We start from the raw sequence: 20167 nt of genomic DNA on the forward strand, positions 1-20167 counted from the left end.
CCATCGGTAACAATAAACCACAACAGCAACAATGGACCCTCCACAACAATTGATCCCCCCAGAACAATAGATTCCCCAGCAGCCAGCAACCATAGTCCCTCACGTCCCAGCGCCCCCTGCCAATAGCCTACGCCATTACATACATTCAGTGCTGGAGGTGCCAGAACTTCCTTTTCCCGTGTTCCTGCTGTAAACAAAACCCTGATTGTCAGAACCAAAACTCAAGGAAACTAAGCAGTGTATTCATTACTGTTAGTTAAATAGTTTGCACCAGTGTTGCCAACCGCCAGTAGTTTTACTGGCAGCCAGTAAAAAATGGGCACTTTTCTCCTGCCAGTAAATGCCAGTGACAGGAAAAGGTTGCCAGTAAAAAATATGGCTGTGACTTACTATAAGAAATATGTTTTTGCCTTAATATCCATCTTAAAGGGGTTGTAAACCCTCAGCATTTTTCACCTTAATGCATTCTATGCGTTAAGGTGGAAAACCTTCTTTACTGCAGCAGCGCCCCCGAGCCCCCCTTATACTTACCTGAGCCCGTAATTCCCGGGAACGAGCACACCAGCTCTGTCCTGATTGGATAGATTTATAGCAGCACAGCCACTGGCTCCCACTGCTGTCAATCAAATCCAATAACGTGGGCGCCAGGGGGCGGGGCCGAGTTCTGCTGTCTGTGTCAACAGACGCAGCAGGACACGGGAGCACGCCCGCACGGGTGTCCCGTAGGAGAGCACTTCTCTGATGGGTCACTCGAGAAGAGGAGAAGCCAGGAGCGTTGTGGAGGGACCCCAGAAGAGGAGGATCAGGGCCACTCTGTGCATAACCAACTGCACAGTGGAGGTAAGTATGGCATGTTTGTTTTTTTTTGTTTTGTTTTTTTAAACTGAACCTTTACAACCCATTTAAATCACATTGCTAAATTCGTATTGTACTTGTTTGTAGCCTAAATACAGAAATTTGCACTTAAAACTAATTTTGGAAATGCCAGTAAAAACTTGGCTGTGCCAGTAAATTTTGTAAATTTCAATCTGGTAGGTTGGCAACACTGGTTTGCACTGCATTGTCATTTGTAGCCGATTTCATTTTGCTCTCCATCATTGTTTCTCTCTGGAAACAGCTGCCACAAAAAAACAGCTCCATCTTATTTAATATATGTAATATGTCTATGGAGGTGCTTGGAGGAAAATATTTTGGAACTGAACAATCAGCATCCTTTGGCAACAAAGCCAGCTTTATTCATAGAACATAACAGAACACGTCATTATACAGTATATACTGGAAGAATGCCTATGACAGACCAGAAAGAATTGTAAAGCCACGATCCACGCCTACACCTCCTGTACTGATGTCTTCTGCAGCCCCAGTATATAAAGCAATACTACTGTGGGATATTTTTACAACTCTAGTATTGCATACAGCTAGACCACATAATAATAAACTGCTAGAAAAAGACTCACAGGACAAAGCAGTGAGCCGCGCTCATCACCCACTGCGATGAAATGATGGATCCTCCGCAAACATGGCGTCCATCCCAACGCAGGCTGGCTACCCATGGCCAACGTCCCCAGGCTGACGGAGACCCTCCAACGATACGCTGACTCTCTGAAGCCGACCGTCCGCAATCTGCGACAAATGTGAAATAAGCAGAGCAAATGGCTTCAAACATCCATTCTTTTTGTTGAATGAAAAAAAACACATTCAGCAGTTGCTGACTTTAAATATTAGGACACTTACCTGTCCAGGGCGCCTGCGATGTCCTCACCCGAAGCCGATCTGTCCCTCAGCTCCCGGGTGGAGACGCCTGGATCTTCAGTAAGGGAATCAGGAAGTGAAGCCTTGTGACTTCACAGCCTGGTTCCCTACAGCGCATGCGCGAGTCGCGCTGCACAATCTCACTGGTCCCTGCTGTCTTCTGGGACCTGTATGTCTGTATGTGGGGGTGGAGGAGGGGCCAGACATAGCGTAGATTGCCGCGGAATCTGCAGCAACCTATCGCCGGAAGTGGGAGCAAATACCTGGATTATACAGGTATCTTCTCCCCCCCCCCCCCCCCGAAAGGTGCCAAATGTGACACCGGAGGGGAGGAGGAACCGGAAAAGCGGGAGTTCCATTTTAGGGTGGAACTCTGCTTTAACTGTCATTTATTATTCTTATTGTCTGCTTGGAGTTCAGCTTTGTGTTGCATTCTTCACCTTTACTTGCAGTAGCTGTTCTCAGAAAGAGTAGGATATCTGTAGGATATCTGGCACCATCTTCTGGCCATAAACTATATTGCAGTCATTTAAAACTTCCACTGTTTGCTCCCAGCTGCCTGTGGCAGTGATCAATGTCTTACCTGTGCACTGCAGTGACACCCCCTCCTGAGCAGGGCACATTTCCCTGTAAAAAAACACAAAGGACACAAGATTTCAATATATAATCTGCGCCTAATTTCCACCCAGACCTACCCATGTGTGTGATGGAGAAGAAGGGAGAAAGGACAGACAGACACTAGACTTTAAAGCGGAGTTCCACCCACATTTTTAACTTTTCACCATCCAGCAGTAAAGAGTGCATTCATTGCAATTTGGCATATCTTTTTTTTTTTTAAACACTTACTGCTGTATTTCTTCATAGTATTCCTACTTCCTCCTCCTCGGCCGCGGCCGTGCGCATCATTTCTGGCTTTGCAATGTCTCCTGGGATATGTGTGTCATCAATCCCAGGAGACAATAGGCATCCCCAGTGTTAAGCCGCTACCCATCAGGATATGCAACCGAAGTGATGTTGCGTTGCGGCCATCTTGGTACACCCACACTCGTCCGCAGTAAGTCTAGAGTTAGAAGTCAGCAAGCGGACATCTTTATACACCCACCAGAGTCTTGCTTTTCACAGAGAATTTTCAACAGTAAACTCATTTTATATATACTGTATTTCACAATACAAGCTGAGTTTACTGTTAAAAATAACTGTGAAAAGCAAGACTCCGGTGGGTGTATAAAGATGTCCGCTTGCTAACTTCTAACTCTAGGCTTACTGCGGACGAGTGGCGGGTGTACCAAGATGGCTTCGGTTGCATAGTCTGATGGGTAGTGGCTTTCTGACAGGACACCGGGTGGAAGCATTGAGAGATCAAAAGGTGCATGCTGGACATACAGCATCACCATATCCCGGAAGAGACTGCTAGTGGGCTTCACATGTGCCCACAGTAGAGATGGAAGCGCTCTGCAGAGCAAAAATAAACAGTAAGTAATTTTAAAAAAAACTGGAATTGAGCAGCGATATGTTAAATGTTTTCATATAGTGTAAAAGAACGGATTACATTAAAAAAAAAAAATTCTGGGTGGAACTCCGCTTTAAGCTTCTTTGGTGCCAGGAACAATCAAATGGTCTAATAAAAAGCACGTCAGAATTTACTGAAGCTGTAAGGCCCAAGGCCTTATGTTCAAACTTCACAACACTTTTTTTTTTTTCACCATTGTTGGAATTGCCTTGTTTTACTTTTTCATATAATACCAAGCCAAATTTTGGTTTGACTGTTGTAAACTTTCGAATAAAAATACATTTAAACTAACAGTAGAACTCCATGAGCCAGGGTATGCAGTTTTCCACAGCAACCAATGAGAACAAAGAATGCAGCACCTTAAAAATACTCCACAGTTGAAAGCTGAAATCTGATCATATTGCTTACGTTCCACTGTAATAAAGAATCTAATCAACCCCTTGGTGCCAACATAACACAAATATGCGGCCCCACTGGACTGGGCTTTTTTTTTTATCAGTGGGGCCGCATATTTGCGTATCTCCCTTTGTCGTGCGCTCCCAGCACAAAGATCGGGGTGTCACCAAACGTCCCATTCCGGGTCACCTGATCGCATTGATAGCCTCTAATTGAAGCCCGTCCCTGTGTTTTTTGTCTCTGTAAATGGATGAGAGAGATACATTGTATCTTTCTCTGTCCTTGCAGAGAGGAAAAAAAAAATGTGCGCAGAACAAAAAAAAGAATAACACAGTGGAACCTTGGATTACGAGTATAATCCGTTCCAGGAGAATGCTTGTAATCCAAAGCACTCGCATATCAAAGCGAGTTTCCCCATAGAAGTCAATGGAAACAAAGATAATTACAGTAAAACCTTGGATTGCAAGCAGAATTCATTCCAGAAACCTGCTTGTAATCCAAAGCACTTGTATATCAAAGTGAATTTCCCCATAAGAAATAATGGAAACTCAAATGATTCGTTCCACAACCATTTATTCATAAATCCTTCAGTTTATAGTCCATATATAAAGATTATAGCAATGTGACCAGGTTGTGTAACCATAAAATGTCCATCCACAAATGGAAGCCTCCACAGGGGATTAGAAGCAAAATCCAGCAGGAGCTCCAGAGTATAAAAGAGAAGAGAGGCGCCTCTAAGTGTAGCAATAAGTTGCTAAATGTTGTACCTTCAATAAATGTAACCAGATTGCTACACTTAGAGGCTCCTCTCTTCTCTTTTATACTCAGTTGTGTCATGACTCTACTTGTATGTCAAGACATCGCTTGCATATCAAGTCAAAATTTATTAAAAAATCTTGCTTGTCTTGAAAAACGCTCTCAAACCAAGTTACTCTCAAACCAAGGTTTTACTGTAGTTCCGCATTGACTTCTATTTAATGCAATACCGCATGTGGCTAGAGGTGGGGGGGTGGGAGAGACACAGAAATACTCAGGGACAGCTCGGCTGAACTCGAAAACCCTCAGAAATACTCAGGAACGGAGTGTTTCCGAGTATTCCCAAAAGGTTCTGAGTATTTCCGAACGGCTCCGAGTGGCTCCGAACCATTCCGAGTGTCACCAGCGCCCCCGTACCTCTGGCCAAATGCGGTACTGCACAGCCCATTAGCTTGAATTCTGCTCATTTTGCGAGACAACACTCACAAACCGAGTCAGGATTTAAAAAAAAAAGTTGCTTGTCTTTCAAAACGCTCGTTAACCGCGTTACTCGTTAACCAAATTTCCACTGTAATGGTTACCACTAGAACAGGAGTAGAGAGGAAATCTCCCAATAGATGCATTCCAGTGCCAACTGCCATTAGTGGATTAACTGTCACCTTGGGGATATTTCCTCTCACTTCCTGTCATGTCTTTGGGCCAATAAGAGGGAGAAAAAAAAGGACAGAAGACAAATAAAAACTGACAGTGTTCCATCCCTTCCTCATTGTATTCAAAGCTAGAAGAATTCTGGTCTAGTGGGTACAGACTGCCATCTAGTGTTCATGTATTGTCACCTACACAGGGCTCAGGAACGTCTCGAGGTTACTGGGAGATCCGGGAGTTTTGTTCACCACAGCAAATGACTGCAGGCAGGCGGCATCTGTCTCGTTCAGTGACACCGGAGACGACAATACTGTGTTGCTGTCACGGGGAAAGAAATAGAGAGACGGTCAGAACAGAACTATCACTGCCATAAGTATAGAGGAGGGGAAATCAGAGGACTCCCCTTGCAAACTGCAAACATAAGGCCTCCTTCACATGGGGTGTGCTATACTGTACACCTGTGCCGGGGCGTGTTTACCCGTATGGAGGTTCCATGCACCCCCTTGCAGGCAGTGCCACTGATATCAATTGGGTCACAGACACCCTCACTTTAATGCAGTATTAAACCCAAAAGCAAACCTTTATTATATTGCAGCTTACCAATTCTTAGATGTGATGGCTGCATTTGTTTTCTTTTTTAGACATTCTTTCTTCTATTTTCATCTGGTGAACCAGCCAGCAAGTCTGTTTTTCAAAAGCACAAGCTTTCCAGCGGAATGTGTTAGTTTACATGGATAAGACAAACCACTTAAAAGAGAAGTATGTTTCCCCCCCGCCCTTTTATACTTACCTAGGTGGATGCAGCATGGGACCGATGCTGCATCTGCCCCCCCCCCGGTGTCTCTACACTGAGAACCGAGACACTGAACACCGCCAATGGCTCAGTTCTCTCAGCTCCCCAAGAGGAGAGCTGCTGCCTGTCAATCAGCATCTCTCCGTTCTGCACCCCCCCCGCGCGCTCACTGGATCGCTGAGCTGTGGAGGGGTGGCTGTCTCAGGCTCTCAGCGGCTCACTGAGAGGCTGAGACAGGCATCAGTCCAGGCACCTTGCGGATCCAGACTTTATTGTTGTGATGATGTGGTGCCTGGACTGAATCCAGTGACGTCAGCAGAGAGCGGATTTCAGACCGCTCTCTGCTAAAAACGGGTCCCAGGAGTGCAAAACAAATTGCACTCCTATAACCCATAGGAAAAGCCCAGCCACATGAACCTAGGCAGGACTTCTCCTTTAACACTGGTAGGGGTGCTCAAAATGAACAGCTTTGATTTATTCTTGTAAAAGCTTTATCCCAAAAGGGATGTAAGCATAAGCGTGTGCAGCCTATTGCATTAGGGTGTGTACCCCAAAGCTCAAACACACACATATACATATATAGTATTCAGACCCCCTTACATTTTTCACTCTTTGTTATATTGCAGCCATTTGCTAAAATCATTTAACTTCATTTTTTCCTCATTAATGTACACACAGCACCCCATATTGACAGAAAAACACAGAATTGTTGACATTTTTGCAGATTTATTAAAAAAGAAAAACTGAAATATCACATGGTCCTAAGTATTCAGACCCTTTGCTGTGACACTCATATATTTAACTCAGGTGTTGTCAATTTCTTCTGATCATCCTTGAGATGGTTCTACACCTTCATTTGAGTCCAGCTGTGTTTGATTATACTGATTGGACTTGATTAGGAAAGCCACACACCTGTCTATATAAGACCTTACAGCTCACAGTGCATGTCAGAGCAAATGAGAATCATGAGGTCAAAGGAACTGCCTGAAGAGCTCAGAGACAGAATTGTGGCAAGGCACAGATCTGGCCAAGGTTACAAAAAAAATTCTGCTGCACTTAAGGTTCCTAAGAGCACAGTGGCCTCCATAATCCTTAAATGGAAGACGTTTGGGACGACCAGAACCCTTCCTAGAGCTGGCCGTCCGGCCAAACTGAGCTTTCAGGGGAGAAGAGCCTTGGTGAGAGAGGTAAAGAAGAACCCAAAGATCACTGTGGCTGAGCTCCAGAGATGCAGTTGGGAGATGGGAGAAAGTTGTAGAAAGTCAACCATCACTGCAGCCCTCCACCAGTCGGGGCTTTATGGCAGAGTGGCCTGACGGAAGCCTCTCCTCAGTGCAAGACACATGAAAGCCCGCATAGAGTTTGCTAAAAAACACCTGAAAGACTCCAAGATGGTGAGAAATAAGATTCTCTGGTCTGATGAGACCAATATGGAACTTTTTGGCCTTAATTCTAAGCGGTATATGTGGAGAAAACCAGGCACTGCTCATTACCTGTCCAATACAGTCCCAACAGTGAAGCATGGTGGTGGCAGCATCATGCTGTGGGGGTGTTTTTCAGCTGCAGGGACAGGACGACTGGTTGCAATCGAGGGAAAGATGAATGCGGCCAAGTACAGGGATATCCTGGACGAAAACCTTCTCCAGAGTGCTCAGGACCTCAGACTGGGCCGAAGGTTTATCTTCCAACCTTCCAACAAGACAATGACCCTAAGCACACAGCTAAAATAATGAAGGAGTGGCTTCACTGACTTAAACCCAATTGAGCATCTCTGGAGAGACCTAAAAATGTCTGTCCACCAACGTTTACCATCCAACCTGACAGAACTGGAGAGGATCTGCAAGGAGGAATGGCAGAGGATCCCCAAATCCAGGTGTGAAAAACTTGTTGCATCTTTCCCAAAAAGACTCATGGCTGTATTAGATCAAAAATGTCAACGATTCTGTGTTTTTCTGTCAATATGGGGTGCTGTGTGTACATTAATGAGGAAAAAAATTAACTTAAATGATTTTAGGAAATGGCTGCAATATAACAAAGAGTGAAAAATTTAAGGAGGTCTGAATACTTTCCGTCCCCACTGTGTATATATATATATATATATATATATATATATATATACACACACACACATACACATACACACAGTATCTCACAAAAGTGAGTACAATATTTAATTCTATTATTATTATCATTATACATGATTTATATAGCACCAACAGTTTACGCATCGCTTTACAATGTAGAGGGGGGGGTTAGCACAATTAGAGTACAGTTCAAAACAGAAGGTACAGGAGGGCCCTGCTCATAGAGCTTACAGGGAGGGGGTGGTGGTACAAAAGGTAATAGATGCGGGGAATGATTTGAGGGGGGTTGTTAGGTCGATGTGGGATAGGCTTCCCTGAATAAGTGAGTTTTCAGGGATCTCCTAAAGGTGGACAGGTTAGGGGCTGATCAGATATACCGGATATATTCTATCTTTTCATGTGACAACACTGAAGAAATGACACTTTGCTACAATGTAAAGTAGTGAGTGTACAGCTTGTATAACAGTGTAAATTTGCTGTCCCCTCAAAATAACTCAACACACAGCCATTAATGTCTAAACCGCTGGCAACAAAAGTGAGTACACCCCTAAGTGAAAATATCCATACTGGGCCCAAAGTGTCAATATTTTGTGTGGCCACCATTATTTTCCAGCACTGCCTTAACCCTCTTGGGCATGGAGTTCACCAGAGCTTCACAGGTTGCCACTGGAGTCCTCTTCCACTCCTCCATGACAACGTCACGGAGCTGGTGGATGTTAGAGACCTTGTACTCCTCCACCTTCCATTTAAGGATGCCCCACAGATGCTCAATAGGGTTTAGGTCTGGAGACATGCTTGGCCAGTCAATCACCTTTATCCTCAGTGTCTTTAGCAAGGCAGTGGTCGTCTTGGAGGAGTGTTTGGAGTCGTTATCATGTTGGAATACTGCCCTGCGGCCCAGTCTCCGAAGGGAGGGGATCATGCTCTGCTTCAGTATGTCACAGTACATGTTGCCATTCATGGTTCCCTCAATGATCTGTAGCTCCCCAGTGCCGGCAGCACTCATGCAGCCCCAAATCTTGACACTCCCACCACCATGCTTGACTGTAGGCAATTCACACTTGTCTTTGTACTCCTCACCTGGTTGCCGCCACACACGCTTGACACCATCTGAACCAAATAAGTTTATCTTGGTCTCATCAGAACACAGAACATGGTTCCAGTAAACCATGTCCTTAGTCTGCTTGTCTTCAGCATCATCTTTAGAAGAGGCTTCCTTTTGGGACGACAGCCATGCAGACCAATTTGATGCAGTGTGCGGTGTATGGTCTGAGCACTGACAGGCTAACCTCCCACCCCTTCAACCTCTGCAGCAATGCTGGCAGCACTCATACGTCTATTTCCCAAAGACAACCTCTGTATATGACACTGTGCACTTGCACTCAACTTCTTTGGTCGACCATGGCGAGGCCTGTTCTGAGTGGAACCTGACCTGTTAAACCGCTGTATGGTCTTGGCCACCGTGCTGCAGCTCAGTTTCAGGGTCTTGGCAATCTTCTTATAGCCTAGGCCATCTTTAGGTAGAGCAACAATTCTTTTTTTGAGATCCTCAGAAAGTTCTTTGCCATGAGGTGTCATGTTGAACTTCCAGTGACCAGTATAAGAGAGTGAGAGTGATAACAACAAATTTAACACACCTGCTCCCCATTCACACCTGAGACCTTGTAACACTAACGAGTCACATGACACCGGGAATGGCTAATTGGGCCCAATTTGGACATTTTCACTTAGGGGTGTACTGACTTTTGTTGCCAGCGGTTTAGACATTAATGGCTGTGTGTTCAGTTATTTTGAGGGGACAGCAAATTTACACTGTTATACAAGCTGTGCACTCAGCAAAGTGTCATTTCTTCATTGTTGTCACATGAAAAGATATAATAAAATATTTAGAAAATGTGAGGGGTGTGCTCACTTTTGTGAGATAATGTATATATATATATATATACACACACACACACACATACACATATAATGAATATATATCTAAAGAGAGAGAGAGAGAGAGAGAGAGAGAGAGAGAGAGAGAGAGAGAGAGAGAGAGAGAGAGAGAGAGATTGTGACAATGTGAAGCCCTGCCACGGTATGAGTTTAGCATATTGCTATAAGAAGGACACAGGATTCTCAAAGGTGCAATTTTAATGGTGTCAGTATAGCAGTGGATGGTGTCATTAAGGCAGAGATTAGTGTCAGTAGGGCAGTGGACGGTGTCAGTTTTTTATTTTTAATATTTTTTTTTATTTACAATTTTATCTATTCTTTTTTTAAAACATTTTTAGGAGCCCTTTTGGGGGGCTTTGCTGAAATATCAGGGGTCCAAACAGACCCCTGATGTCTCACTTTTAGGACAGAGAAAGGGACTGAGAACAGAGATTCCCCAGTCCCTTTCTCTGCAACCTCAGCTGCACTGAACAGTGAATTAATGGGAAGTGCTCTGTGCTGATTCCCCTGCGTACTCTGCCGAGGAGCTGGCGAAAATTGCCGAACATAAAGAGCTGTGAGTGAGCTATACACCGCGCATGCAGAATTAACATGACATTGTACCAGATGATGCCGCACGCTCCTGATGCTCATGCTACTCTGCAAGGGGCCGGTCTATTATTACTGTTATATCGTGTAAGGGGCGGGTGCATACAGATATAACAGTAATAATAGACCCGCCCCTTGCTTAGATGATATAACAGTAATAATAGAGCCACACCTTGCAAAGTAGCACGAGCATCAGGAGCGTGCAGCATAGTTTGGTAGAATGTCATGTTAATTGCGCATGCGCGGTGTAGAGTTCACTCACAGCTGTTTATGTTTGGCAATTTTTGGCATCACCATAGTAGTTTGTACTGCGCAAGTGCAGCGCATGCGCAGTACAGGGGGGTCCTTATCCACCGGGGGAACTTTCTCGGCAAGACACCTGCAGGAGCTGGCAGGATAGGAGAGGGGAGACGGAGACATTGGGGGGGGGTTCTGAGCAGCAGGGGGAATTTGCACCGCACAGGGTGATTAGGGTGTGCCCAGGCACATCTGTCACACCCTGTGTGCATGCCTATGGCTGTAACCGATTATAGCGTGTGAGCTGGCGCTTGGCTTTAATTCGTTTTTGTATCTAAATCTGACAACGCATTAAACACTCCCCCTCCCCTAAACTGACAATGCAGCTGCCTGCTGTGCCTCCTGTTCTCATTCCTCCAGAGTTGTGTCTCATTAATAAAGGAGGTGTATTACTGGTCAAATCACCAGGTGAAAACAGGGGGAGAAAAAACAAAGAAAACTGATGCAGCCACCACATCTGAGGATTGTTAAGCTGCAATATATTACATTTTGGGTTTAATACCGCTTTAAATGATAAGATGTTTGATGAAAGATGAATATGTGCACGGCCAGAGCTCTATGTACCAATATGGAGCAAGTGGGCCAGTGCTTAGGTCAGCAAGGTTAAAGGGGGCAACACCAAAACCTCAGCTTTCCACAATATCCGTGGGCACCATTCTGCTACAAGCCAAAGGAAAAAGCAAAACTTGGAAAATCCGGGCCTTACCAAACTTTATAAATACTTTGCTCTATCGAATATTCCTGGGAGAATTTACAAAGACAAATCCAAATAGAAAGAATGACTAAATTCCATGGAAAATCTTATCTAACAGGAACATTGCATTCAGATGTTGTAGGATCACACAGACAGAGACGCACTGAGTACCTGTTGAAGCCCAGCTCTCTGCACACCGTCCAACCATGGGAGGTCTTCCAGCCCTGGTGACACACGGTGTAATAGCGGCTGGCGTGAGCGCTGTACACCTGTAGCAGTGAGTGTCCGGTCAGCAGCAGCACTGGATTTCTGTATTCTGACAACATAGCCAGAGACTGTTATATTTGTCTGGTGCATGTCAATTCAGAATAATAAAAAATAATTAAAAAAAAAAATAAGAATTACAAAATGCTATACCTCTGTAACAGGGCCTGATAAAGGGGTGTGCAGGAGGGACGGCTGCCTTGGGTGCTGTAGAATCATATGGTGGTGGGGGTGCTCCTTAGAGAATGACTACCTACAAGCTGACAGGGGTACTGGAAAAGGGGGAATTTTTATTTGGGGAGAATTTTGGCTTGCAAAGGGAATTTATGCTTGGGGCTAATCGTGCAGATCAGTGCTCACATTTTTTTGGAGGGAAGGGAGCGGATTTTTGCTGACACAAAAAGCTCATACATTTTTGGGGGAGGGTGCGCCATTTAGCATATTTGTCCTGGGCGCTAGATGACCTTGTTCCGGGACTGCTCTGTAATACAGGCGCCTTTTTCCATGTTTTATATATACATAAAAACCAGCGCTCGCAATTAATGAGTGATAGAATATTAATCGGACTAGCCTGTTGCAGCAGCAGAAACAAAAAGTGCTAGACTTAGAGTAATATATATAACCAAAAAAACTGCGCTGGCAACGAGAAATTATATGGTAAAAATGTGAACGTGTCAAACCAAATGAGAACCCAAATAAAAAAATGTGGGATCAAAATAAATAAAATGTTGATATCAAAGATAAATGAGGTAGGATATATACCTAGCACACCACACTATGCATATGATGAAACATGCACAAAAGCGTTAAAAAACATAACTCATAATAGCATGTATAATGTGTACATAACATACATGTGCAACAGTGAAGTGATATGGGTAGACCTATCACTACCCCAAAACCAAAAAATGAGATAAGGGTGTGAGCATATATAAAGTGTACATAATATACATGTGCAACAGTGAAGTGATAAGGGTAAACCTATCACTGCCCCCAAAATCAAAAAAATTGGGATATGGGTATGAGTGCTCACCTATTTTAACAGACACCAATATAAATGACACTGATGAGATCTTCTGAAAAGATGCTGCATGAATTAATAAAAAAGTCACCAATAACAAAGGTTACAAACTAGAGGTGTTAGGTTGAATGGCAAACTCCCATAGCGGAAACAGTAAACAGACTCCCAGCCAACCTCTCCGTATAGTATGCAGAGCAAGCGGTGAACTAATGCTGGAAAAACCCGGAAGGAGCCTTTGGAGGACCTCAGAAGCTCGCGTTGCACACAGAAGGAAAGAAAAGAAAAGGTATATGGTGTAAAACCTTAGGGTACCAAGGGTCACCTGCGCATATTATGCGCTACTCACGGGACCGCGATGTAAAGCAGGCAATCAGATGCTAGGTTGGTTCGCCGCTGGCCAGCGTGCGTTCCACCCGCTCCAGGGGATGTAAAGCAGGCCAGCGGCGAACCAACCTAGCACGCTGGCCAGCGGCGAACCAACCTAGCATCTGATTGCCTGCTTTACATCGCGGTCCCGTGAGTAGCGCATAATATGCGCAGGTGACCCTTGGTACCCTAAGGTTTTACACCATATACCTTTTCTTTTCTTTCCTTCTGTGTGGAACGCGAGCTTCTGAGGTCCTCCAAAGGCTCCTTCCGGGTTTTTCCAGCATTAGTTCACCGCTTGCTCTGCATACTATACGGAGAGGTTGGCTGGGAGTCTGTTTACTGTTTCCGCTATGGGAGTTTGCCATTCAACCTAACACCTCTAGTTTGTAACCTTTGTTATTGGTGACTTTTTTATTAATTCATGCAGCATCTTTTCAGAAGATCTCATCAGTGTCATTTATATTGGTGTCTGTTAAAATAGGTGAGCACTCATACCCATATCCCAATTTTTTTGATTTTGGGGGCAGTGATAGGTTTACCCTTATCACTTCACTGTTGCACATGTATATTATGTACACTTTATATATGCTCACACCCTTATCTCATTTTTTGGTTTTGGGGTAGTGATAGGTCTACCCATATCACTTCACTGTTGCACATGTATGTTATGTACACATTATACATGCTATTATGAGTTATGTTTTTTAATGCTTTTGTGCATGTTTCATTATATGCATAGTGTGGTGTGCTAGGTATATATCCTACCTCATTTATCTTTGATATCAACATTTTATTTATTTTGATCCCACATTTTTTTATTTGGGTTCTCATTTGGTTTGACACGTTCTCATTTTTACCATATAATTTCTCGTTGCCAGCGCAGTTTTTTTGGTTATATATATTTTTCCATGTTTTGTCCCTTTAAATAACCCTGCAAGTACAGCAAAATACACGGTGATCTGCCAGAAATACACTCTTATGCCGCATACACACGATCGGATTTTCTGACAACACATGTTGGATGTGCGCTTGTTGGCGTAAGTGTACGCTCCATCGGACATTCGTTTGTAGGACTTTCCGCCAACAAATGTTGGCTGGCAGGTTTTCACATTTTCCACCAACAAATGTTTGTTGTCGGACTTTCCGATCGTGTGTACACAAGTCCGACGCACAAAAGTCCACGCATGCTCGGAATCAATCGCTGGGTCTTGTAAAACTAGCGTTCGTAATGGAAATATCACATACGTCTTGTACGTCACTACGTTCGTAATTGTTGGCCAAACATTTGTGTGACTGTGTGTATGCAAGACAAGTTGGAGCCAACAAAAATCTGCGGTTTTGTTGTCGGAAAGTCCGATCGTGTGTACGGGGCATAAGTCTTGTTAGCATATGGCAAGTGGTGTCAGCCCTGTCCAGCACCTTTTGATAAACTACTCAAACCCTCCACCTATAAGCAAACAAAGGGTTGGGGGGGGGGGGGCAGACCCTAAACATGCATTTCTAAAGCTGGTGCTGCTATAAATACCAATATACAAATAAAACCACCGAGAATAGCGCACACATACAAAGAAATACTAAAAAAGCTACTCAAATCTTACTTAAATCTTAAAAAGGGTGCATTCTCACCTGCAACTCCAATTGAATGTAAAAAACCTAGGGTAACACTTCTTGTGTCATCTCAAGGAGCCTAATTAGCCTTCCTGGGTCTTATCTTGGACAACAGAACAATTAGGTTGCGTTCACACCTGCTAATGCACCTGCACTCTGATTAGAAGCAAGAACCCCAGCGGGGGGGGGGATCCTGCAAACAGCATCGAGGGGCAGCCCCATTAAGAGCAATTGGAGGCTGACGGCTCCTGCAGCTAATCGCGGCCACTCCCATGCAATTGCTTACGTAGCGATCATCCGCAAGCAATCGGCCCTGGATGCAGACTGCCTGTGTCCAGGGCTGATCGCTCACATGTGATCACTGCATGAGAGATTACATGCGAGTGGCTGCCTCCCTATGAATGAGAAATACAAAACAACTATATTGCTATGTTGATAAGTCAATTCATAATGTCACTTGGAAAAATAGCGGATGTTTGCAGCTCCTTAAATATGGTCTTGGGTAACCTATTGCACACATTTAAAAAGAACAGAAGAGGGCGCCAACATCTAAGTGTAGAGTATTTATTAAAAACAGTAAGTAGGGTTAAAATGCACTTTGTATAAGAAGAATAAACTGCCTATCATTAGAATCAAGCCTTCTGTGGAGCCACGGGGTAGTGCAGAGTTCGGCAATAGAGCGGCTGGAAGGTGCAGAGCTGCACTGGGAAGCTGCTGGTATATGGCTGATGCTGTCATCCAGTGTGGAACTTAAGCAGGCTCGGATGTAGCTCGGTGGCTTCCAGGGTATCTCGGCCAGCTACCTTGGGCTCAGGTCCACCGGCTGCTGCTGTCGGGAGCAGGGGCATATCTACTGCAAGGCAAACAAGGCATTTGCCTTGGGCAGCATTTTTCAGGGGTCTGCACCACCCCCAGGTAGAAGGGACAATACAAGGACTGCAGAGAAGCTCCTAATATGTGGCACTTGGATGAATCATGTCTCAGGGTCTGATGAGGGTCTGATGAGGAAGCTGCAGATGTTTACTGTGAACAGCTGCAGCTTCCTCATCAGACCCTGAGAGTGACAAGAACGGTATACCAATGCACCCACTTTACATTCGTAAAAGTCCCGACTTACAGTGATACGGTGTGCACCCATCTGTACGACCCCCCTATGCCTCAGAGCTGCATGCCGTGTTCTTCTGCACCTCCCCAGAGGGGCGTCCACCAGTCTGCCTGCTGGCAAGGAGAACTGGGGGCTTCAGTAATAATAACAGCCGGGGACACAGGCAGCTCCAAGTCATACTGGTACCCTCAGCTCACCATTCTAATAGGAAGAGGAGGGGGTGGAGCTTACAGATAAATAGGTGGATCTTAAAGAGGAAGATTTTGGACAGATTTAAATAGGAGGGGGGGGGCTGATTTTTGTCTTGCCTAGGGCAGCACAAAACCAAAATAGACCACTAGCCGAGAGGGTTTGGCTGTGACGTTACATGTCACATAGGGGGGTGTGGCTACGCATTTCAGGGCTGGCACCACCCCTTTGTGAAGCCTCACGCAGCTAATCAAAATAACCCGCAGTAAGGCTCTTGCATCTAATTGGAGTGCGGGTGCATTTGCAGGTGTGAATGCACCCTAATTGTTCTGTTGTCAAAAATAAGAACCAGGAGGGCTAATTAGGTTCCTTGAGATAACACAGGCAGTGTGCGCAGGACACAATTTTGAATTAGTATCAACAGGTATTTTTTTGATACTTATCGAACAGATATAAACAAAAGGCTTTCAATGGTATATTTAACAGACCAAAAGGGAGCAAATAAATAAAGAACATCTTCATCAGGGTTTCCATTCATGCTACCAGACCAGTCTTTCTCACCAAAATGCAAAAATAATATTTAAAAAAACCCGCTTTGTTATCATCATCATCTGCTTCCTCACCGCTGACCAGGGTCCGGTTGCTTGGCTGCCTGCTTGGTGGGCAGGGGTTGGCACCATCGATAAGAGAACAGTTTAAAGACGGGACACAACTCTCTAGGTAGTCGGGACAGGCTCGCTGCACTGCTGGCTGGTAGAAGTACTGCACTGAAAACAACAGAAGTGTATTCATTATTATTACTGGTAATTGCAAGAAAGGCAAATACATTGTTCCTATTGTACTATTTTTGTACACATACATGCTTCACACAAATATTTTTTATTTTATTTTATTTCTTATCCCAGTATGTTGAAACATTAGGCCTCATGCACACTGGATGTTTTTAAAGCTGCTTTAATAGGAGCTTAATAGGAAAGGCGTTTAGGAGGGGGTTAGCTAACACCCTGTGTGCACGAGGCCATATTGAAATTTGTGTAATGTTATTCCCTCAACCCATATAAAATGATCCTTTTACTCCAGATAAACCAAAACTTATAGCTAAACTATAAGAAAATGTTATCGGGAACCTGACCATCATAATCTACCCATCAGTTGCAGCCATGCAATGGTCATGGGGAGCAGCGCCAGAACAAGTGGTATTAAATGTCTTGCAGCTGCTTCCCTGTGCTCTGCATGTAAGGAGGGGAAGAAGTTCTGAGACAGGCCGGCATGGCGGGGGTTCCAAGGATGAAAGGCAATACTTATTATTGGCTTTTGCCCTCTGCATTACTACCTGCTGATCTCTGCACCCTGCTTTACTACCTCCTGACCTCTGCATTACTTATTACAGACCTCTGCTCTCTGAATTACTACCTACTCAAACTAACCATCAAAAAATGTGTTGCGCTATCTGTAAAGTGCAAAAAAATTCATATCCTATTTCATATACCCATAAATAGAAATTCATAAACATATAACCTCAGTTGCCACAGTGATGACATCCGTTCGGATAAAACGCGTAGAGCAGAGTCTACAGCAGTGACCTCATCACGTCCGCAGAGGCATACAATGCTGTATATGCGATATGCTATTGTTACTTCTCTGTGATGTGAGTAGATACATTTTAATACATTTGCTTTAATACTGCACAATGAGCGATCCACTTCCTTCTTGCATGTGAATACTTGGATCAATTTCTGTTGCGAGTGTACAGCTTCCCTTATGGTGTTTGATGACGGCTTGAGAGGTACACAGTGGAGACGTGTGGCTGCTAGGTGTGCTGGCTGACTCTAGACCAGAATTTAGCTTGTCCCATCCATCCATCTAACCAAGGAATTTCTCCATTAAGCACAGCTAGACCTTCTTGTTAGAGGTCTTAGAATCTGTTGAGAGGCTTTTAATATCCCTCTTAGCGGAGCACAGTTTGTTAATCACTGGAGCACAAGAATATCTGGGTGATTCTCTCTGATGTACACATGAAGCACTTTTTTTTCTTGCACCTTTATGGGACTGATTTTTCACTTCTGTGATCTTTATGAATTTTTGGGACTATTTATCTACTTATTTATTTACTCACTTATTTATCAATTTATGGATTGGTATTTTGTATATATGTTTATGAATTCTTATTTATTTAAGGGTATTTGAAATTGGATATGAATTATTTATGCACTTTATAGTTAACGCAACACATTTTTTGATGGTTAATTTTTGTATGGTTATGTGAGATACAGTGAGTGCTGCTGTCTTCTATTGAAATGAGTGTTTTTTGTTTAAGCCTTAGCGCAGGATTACCTTTATTATGACATTACTACCTACTGACCTCTGCCTTACTTATTACAGACCTTTGCACTCTGCATTACTTATTACTGATCCTACTAACCTCTGTATTCTGCTTTACATATTACTGGCCTCTGCATTAACGCCTACTGGCCTCTGCATTAACACCTACTGACCTACTGACCTCTGCACTTCGCATTACCACCTACTGACCTCTGCACCCTGCATTACTACCTACTGACCTCTGCACTCTGCATTAAATATTACTGACCTCTGCACTCTGCATTACATATTACTGACCTCTGCACTCTGCATTACATATTACTGACCTCTGCACTGCTCATTACTGACCTCTGCATTACCCCCTACTGGCCTCTGCATTAACACCTACTGACCTCTGCACTTCGCATTACTACCTACTGACCTCTGCACTTCGCATTACCACCTACTGACCTCTGCACCCTGCATTACCACATACTGACCTCTGCACCATGGATTACCACCTACTGACCTCTGCACCCTGCATTACTATCTACTGGCCTCTGCACTCCGCATTACCACCTACTGACCTCTGCACCATGCACTACTACCTAGTGGCCTCTGCACTCCGCATTACCACCTACTGACCTCTGCACCATGCATTACTACCTACTGGCCTCTGCACTCCACATTACCACCTACTGACCTCTGCATCATGCATTACCACCTACTGACCTCTGCACCTTGCATTACTACCTACTCACCTCTGTCCCTTTAAGCAGGGCCGGCTTAAGAGCATCATGGGCCCCTGGGCAAAGTAATGCTCTGGGGTCCCTACAATGGAGACAGCGCAGGTAAACAGACATAAAGTAGGTAGGAGGAAGACAAGCGGAGTTTCCCCTTTTGCATCAATGATCTTCTGTGTGCACCACTCAGAGGAAGAGGTGCAATCTGAGTCAGGAATGGAGTCCAGGAAGCAAGGTGCGAGATATCCCTCATTGCACCACTTCCCCTGATTGGTGCACCCAGAAGATCATGGATATTGCTGGTTTGGTTGTTCTGATTAGACCAGTACAATGCAGAGGACAGGACAGCCATCAGGAGGTAATACTGTATATCCTAGTGTGACTTACCAAGGAGAAGGATGGACAAGGATATTGCAACGATTGATACGATGATGGAAATGGCAACGAGGATTCTTGACGCATGGTGTAAAGAACACAGAGACAGCTTCTCCTCTGAATTGCAAAGACTTTCACAACTGAAGACATCTGAAAGAGTTAAAAGTAATATTAGAGAAAAAAAACTAAGCTTAACTAAACGTTAACATGCGATAATGTGAGACACCAGGATTATCTCTTTTTATTATAAAAAAAATGCATCTTAGTGTAGCCACTCCTCCCCAGCACCTGTGTGTAGCCACACCTCCTCCTCAGCACCTGTGTGTAGCCACACCTCCTCCTCAGTGCCTGTGTGTAGCCACGCCTCCTCCTCAGTGCCTTGTGTAGCCACGCCTCCTCCTCAGTGCCTGTGTGTAGCCACACCTCCTCAGTGCCTGTGTGTAGCCACGCCTCCTCAGTGCCTGTGTGTAGCCACGCCTCCTCCTCAGCGCCTGTGTGTAGCCACACCTCCTTGTCAGCGCCTGTGTGTAGCCACACCTCCTCCCAGCACCTGTGTGTAGCCACACCTCCTTCTCAGCGCCTGTGTGTAGCCACACCTCCTCCTCAGCGCCTGTGTGTAGCCTCACCTCCTCAGTGCCTGTGTGTAGGCACACCTCCTCCCCAGCACCTGTGTCTAGCCACACCTCCTCCTCAGTGCCTGTTTGTAGCCACGCCTCCTCCCCAGCATCTGTGTGTAGTC

General features: G+C 44.6%; 1 protein-coding gene across 1 annotated transcript in view; it reads right to left on the reverse strand.

The window, feature by feature from the left end:
- The window catches only part of LOC141109828 (transmembrane protease serine 3-like), a 58431-nt gene that overhangs the window by 24360 nt on the left and 13904 nt on the right, over positions 1–20167 (reverse strand). The window contains exons 4-9 of the mRNA XM_073601092.1: positions 19441–19578; positions 16633–16776; positions 11625–11769; positions 5255–5377; positions 2336–2379; positions 1458–1623 (exon numbers count right to left, since the gene is read on the reverse strand). Coding sequence (XP_073457193.1) covers positions 1458–1623; positions 2336–2379; positions 5255–5377; positions 11625–11769; positions 16633–16776; positions 19441–19578 — 760 coding nt within the window. The remainder of the gene's footprint in view (positions 1–1457; positions 1624–2335; positions 2380–5254; positions 5378–11624; positions 11770–16632; positions 16777–19440; positions 19579–20167) is intronic.

This window comes from Aquarana catesbeiana, linkage group LG10 (assembly GCF_042186555.1).
Source record: "Aquarana catesbeiana isolate 2022-GZ linkage group LG10, ASM4218655v1, whole genome shotgun sequence".
NCBI lineage: Eukaryota > Metazoa > Chordata > Amphibia > Anura > Ranidae > Aquarana > Aquarana catesbeiana.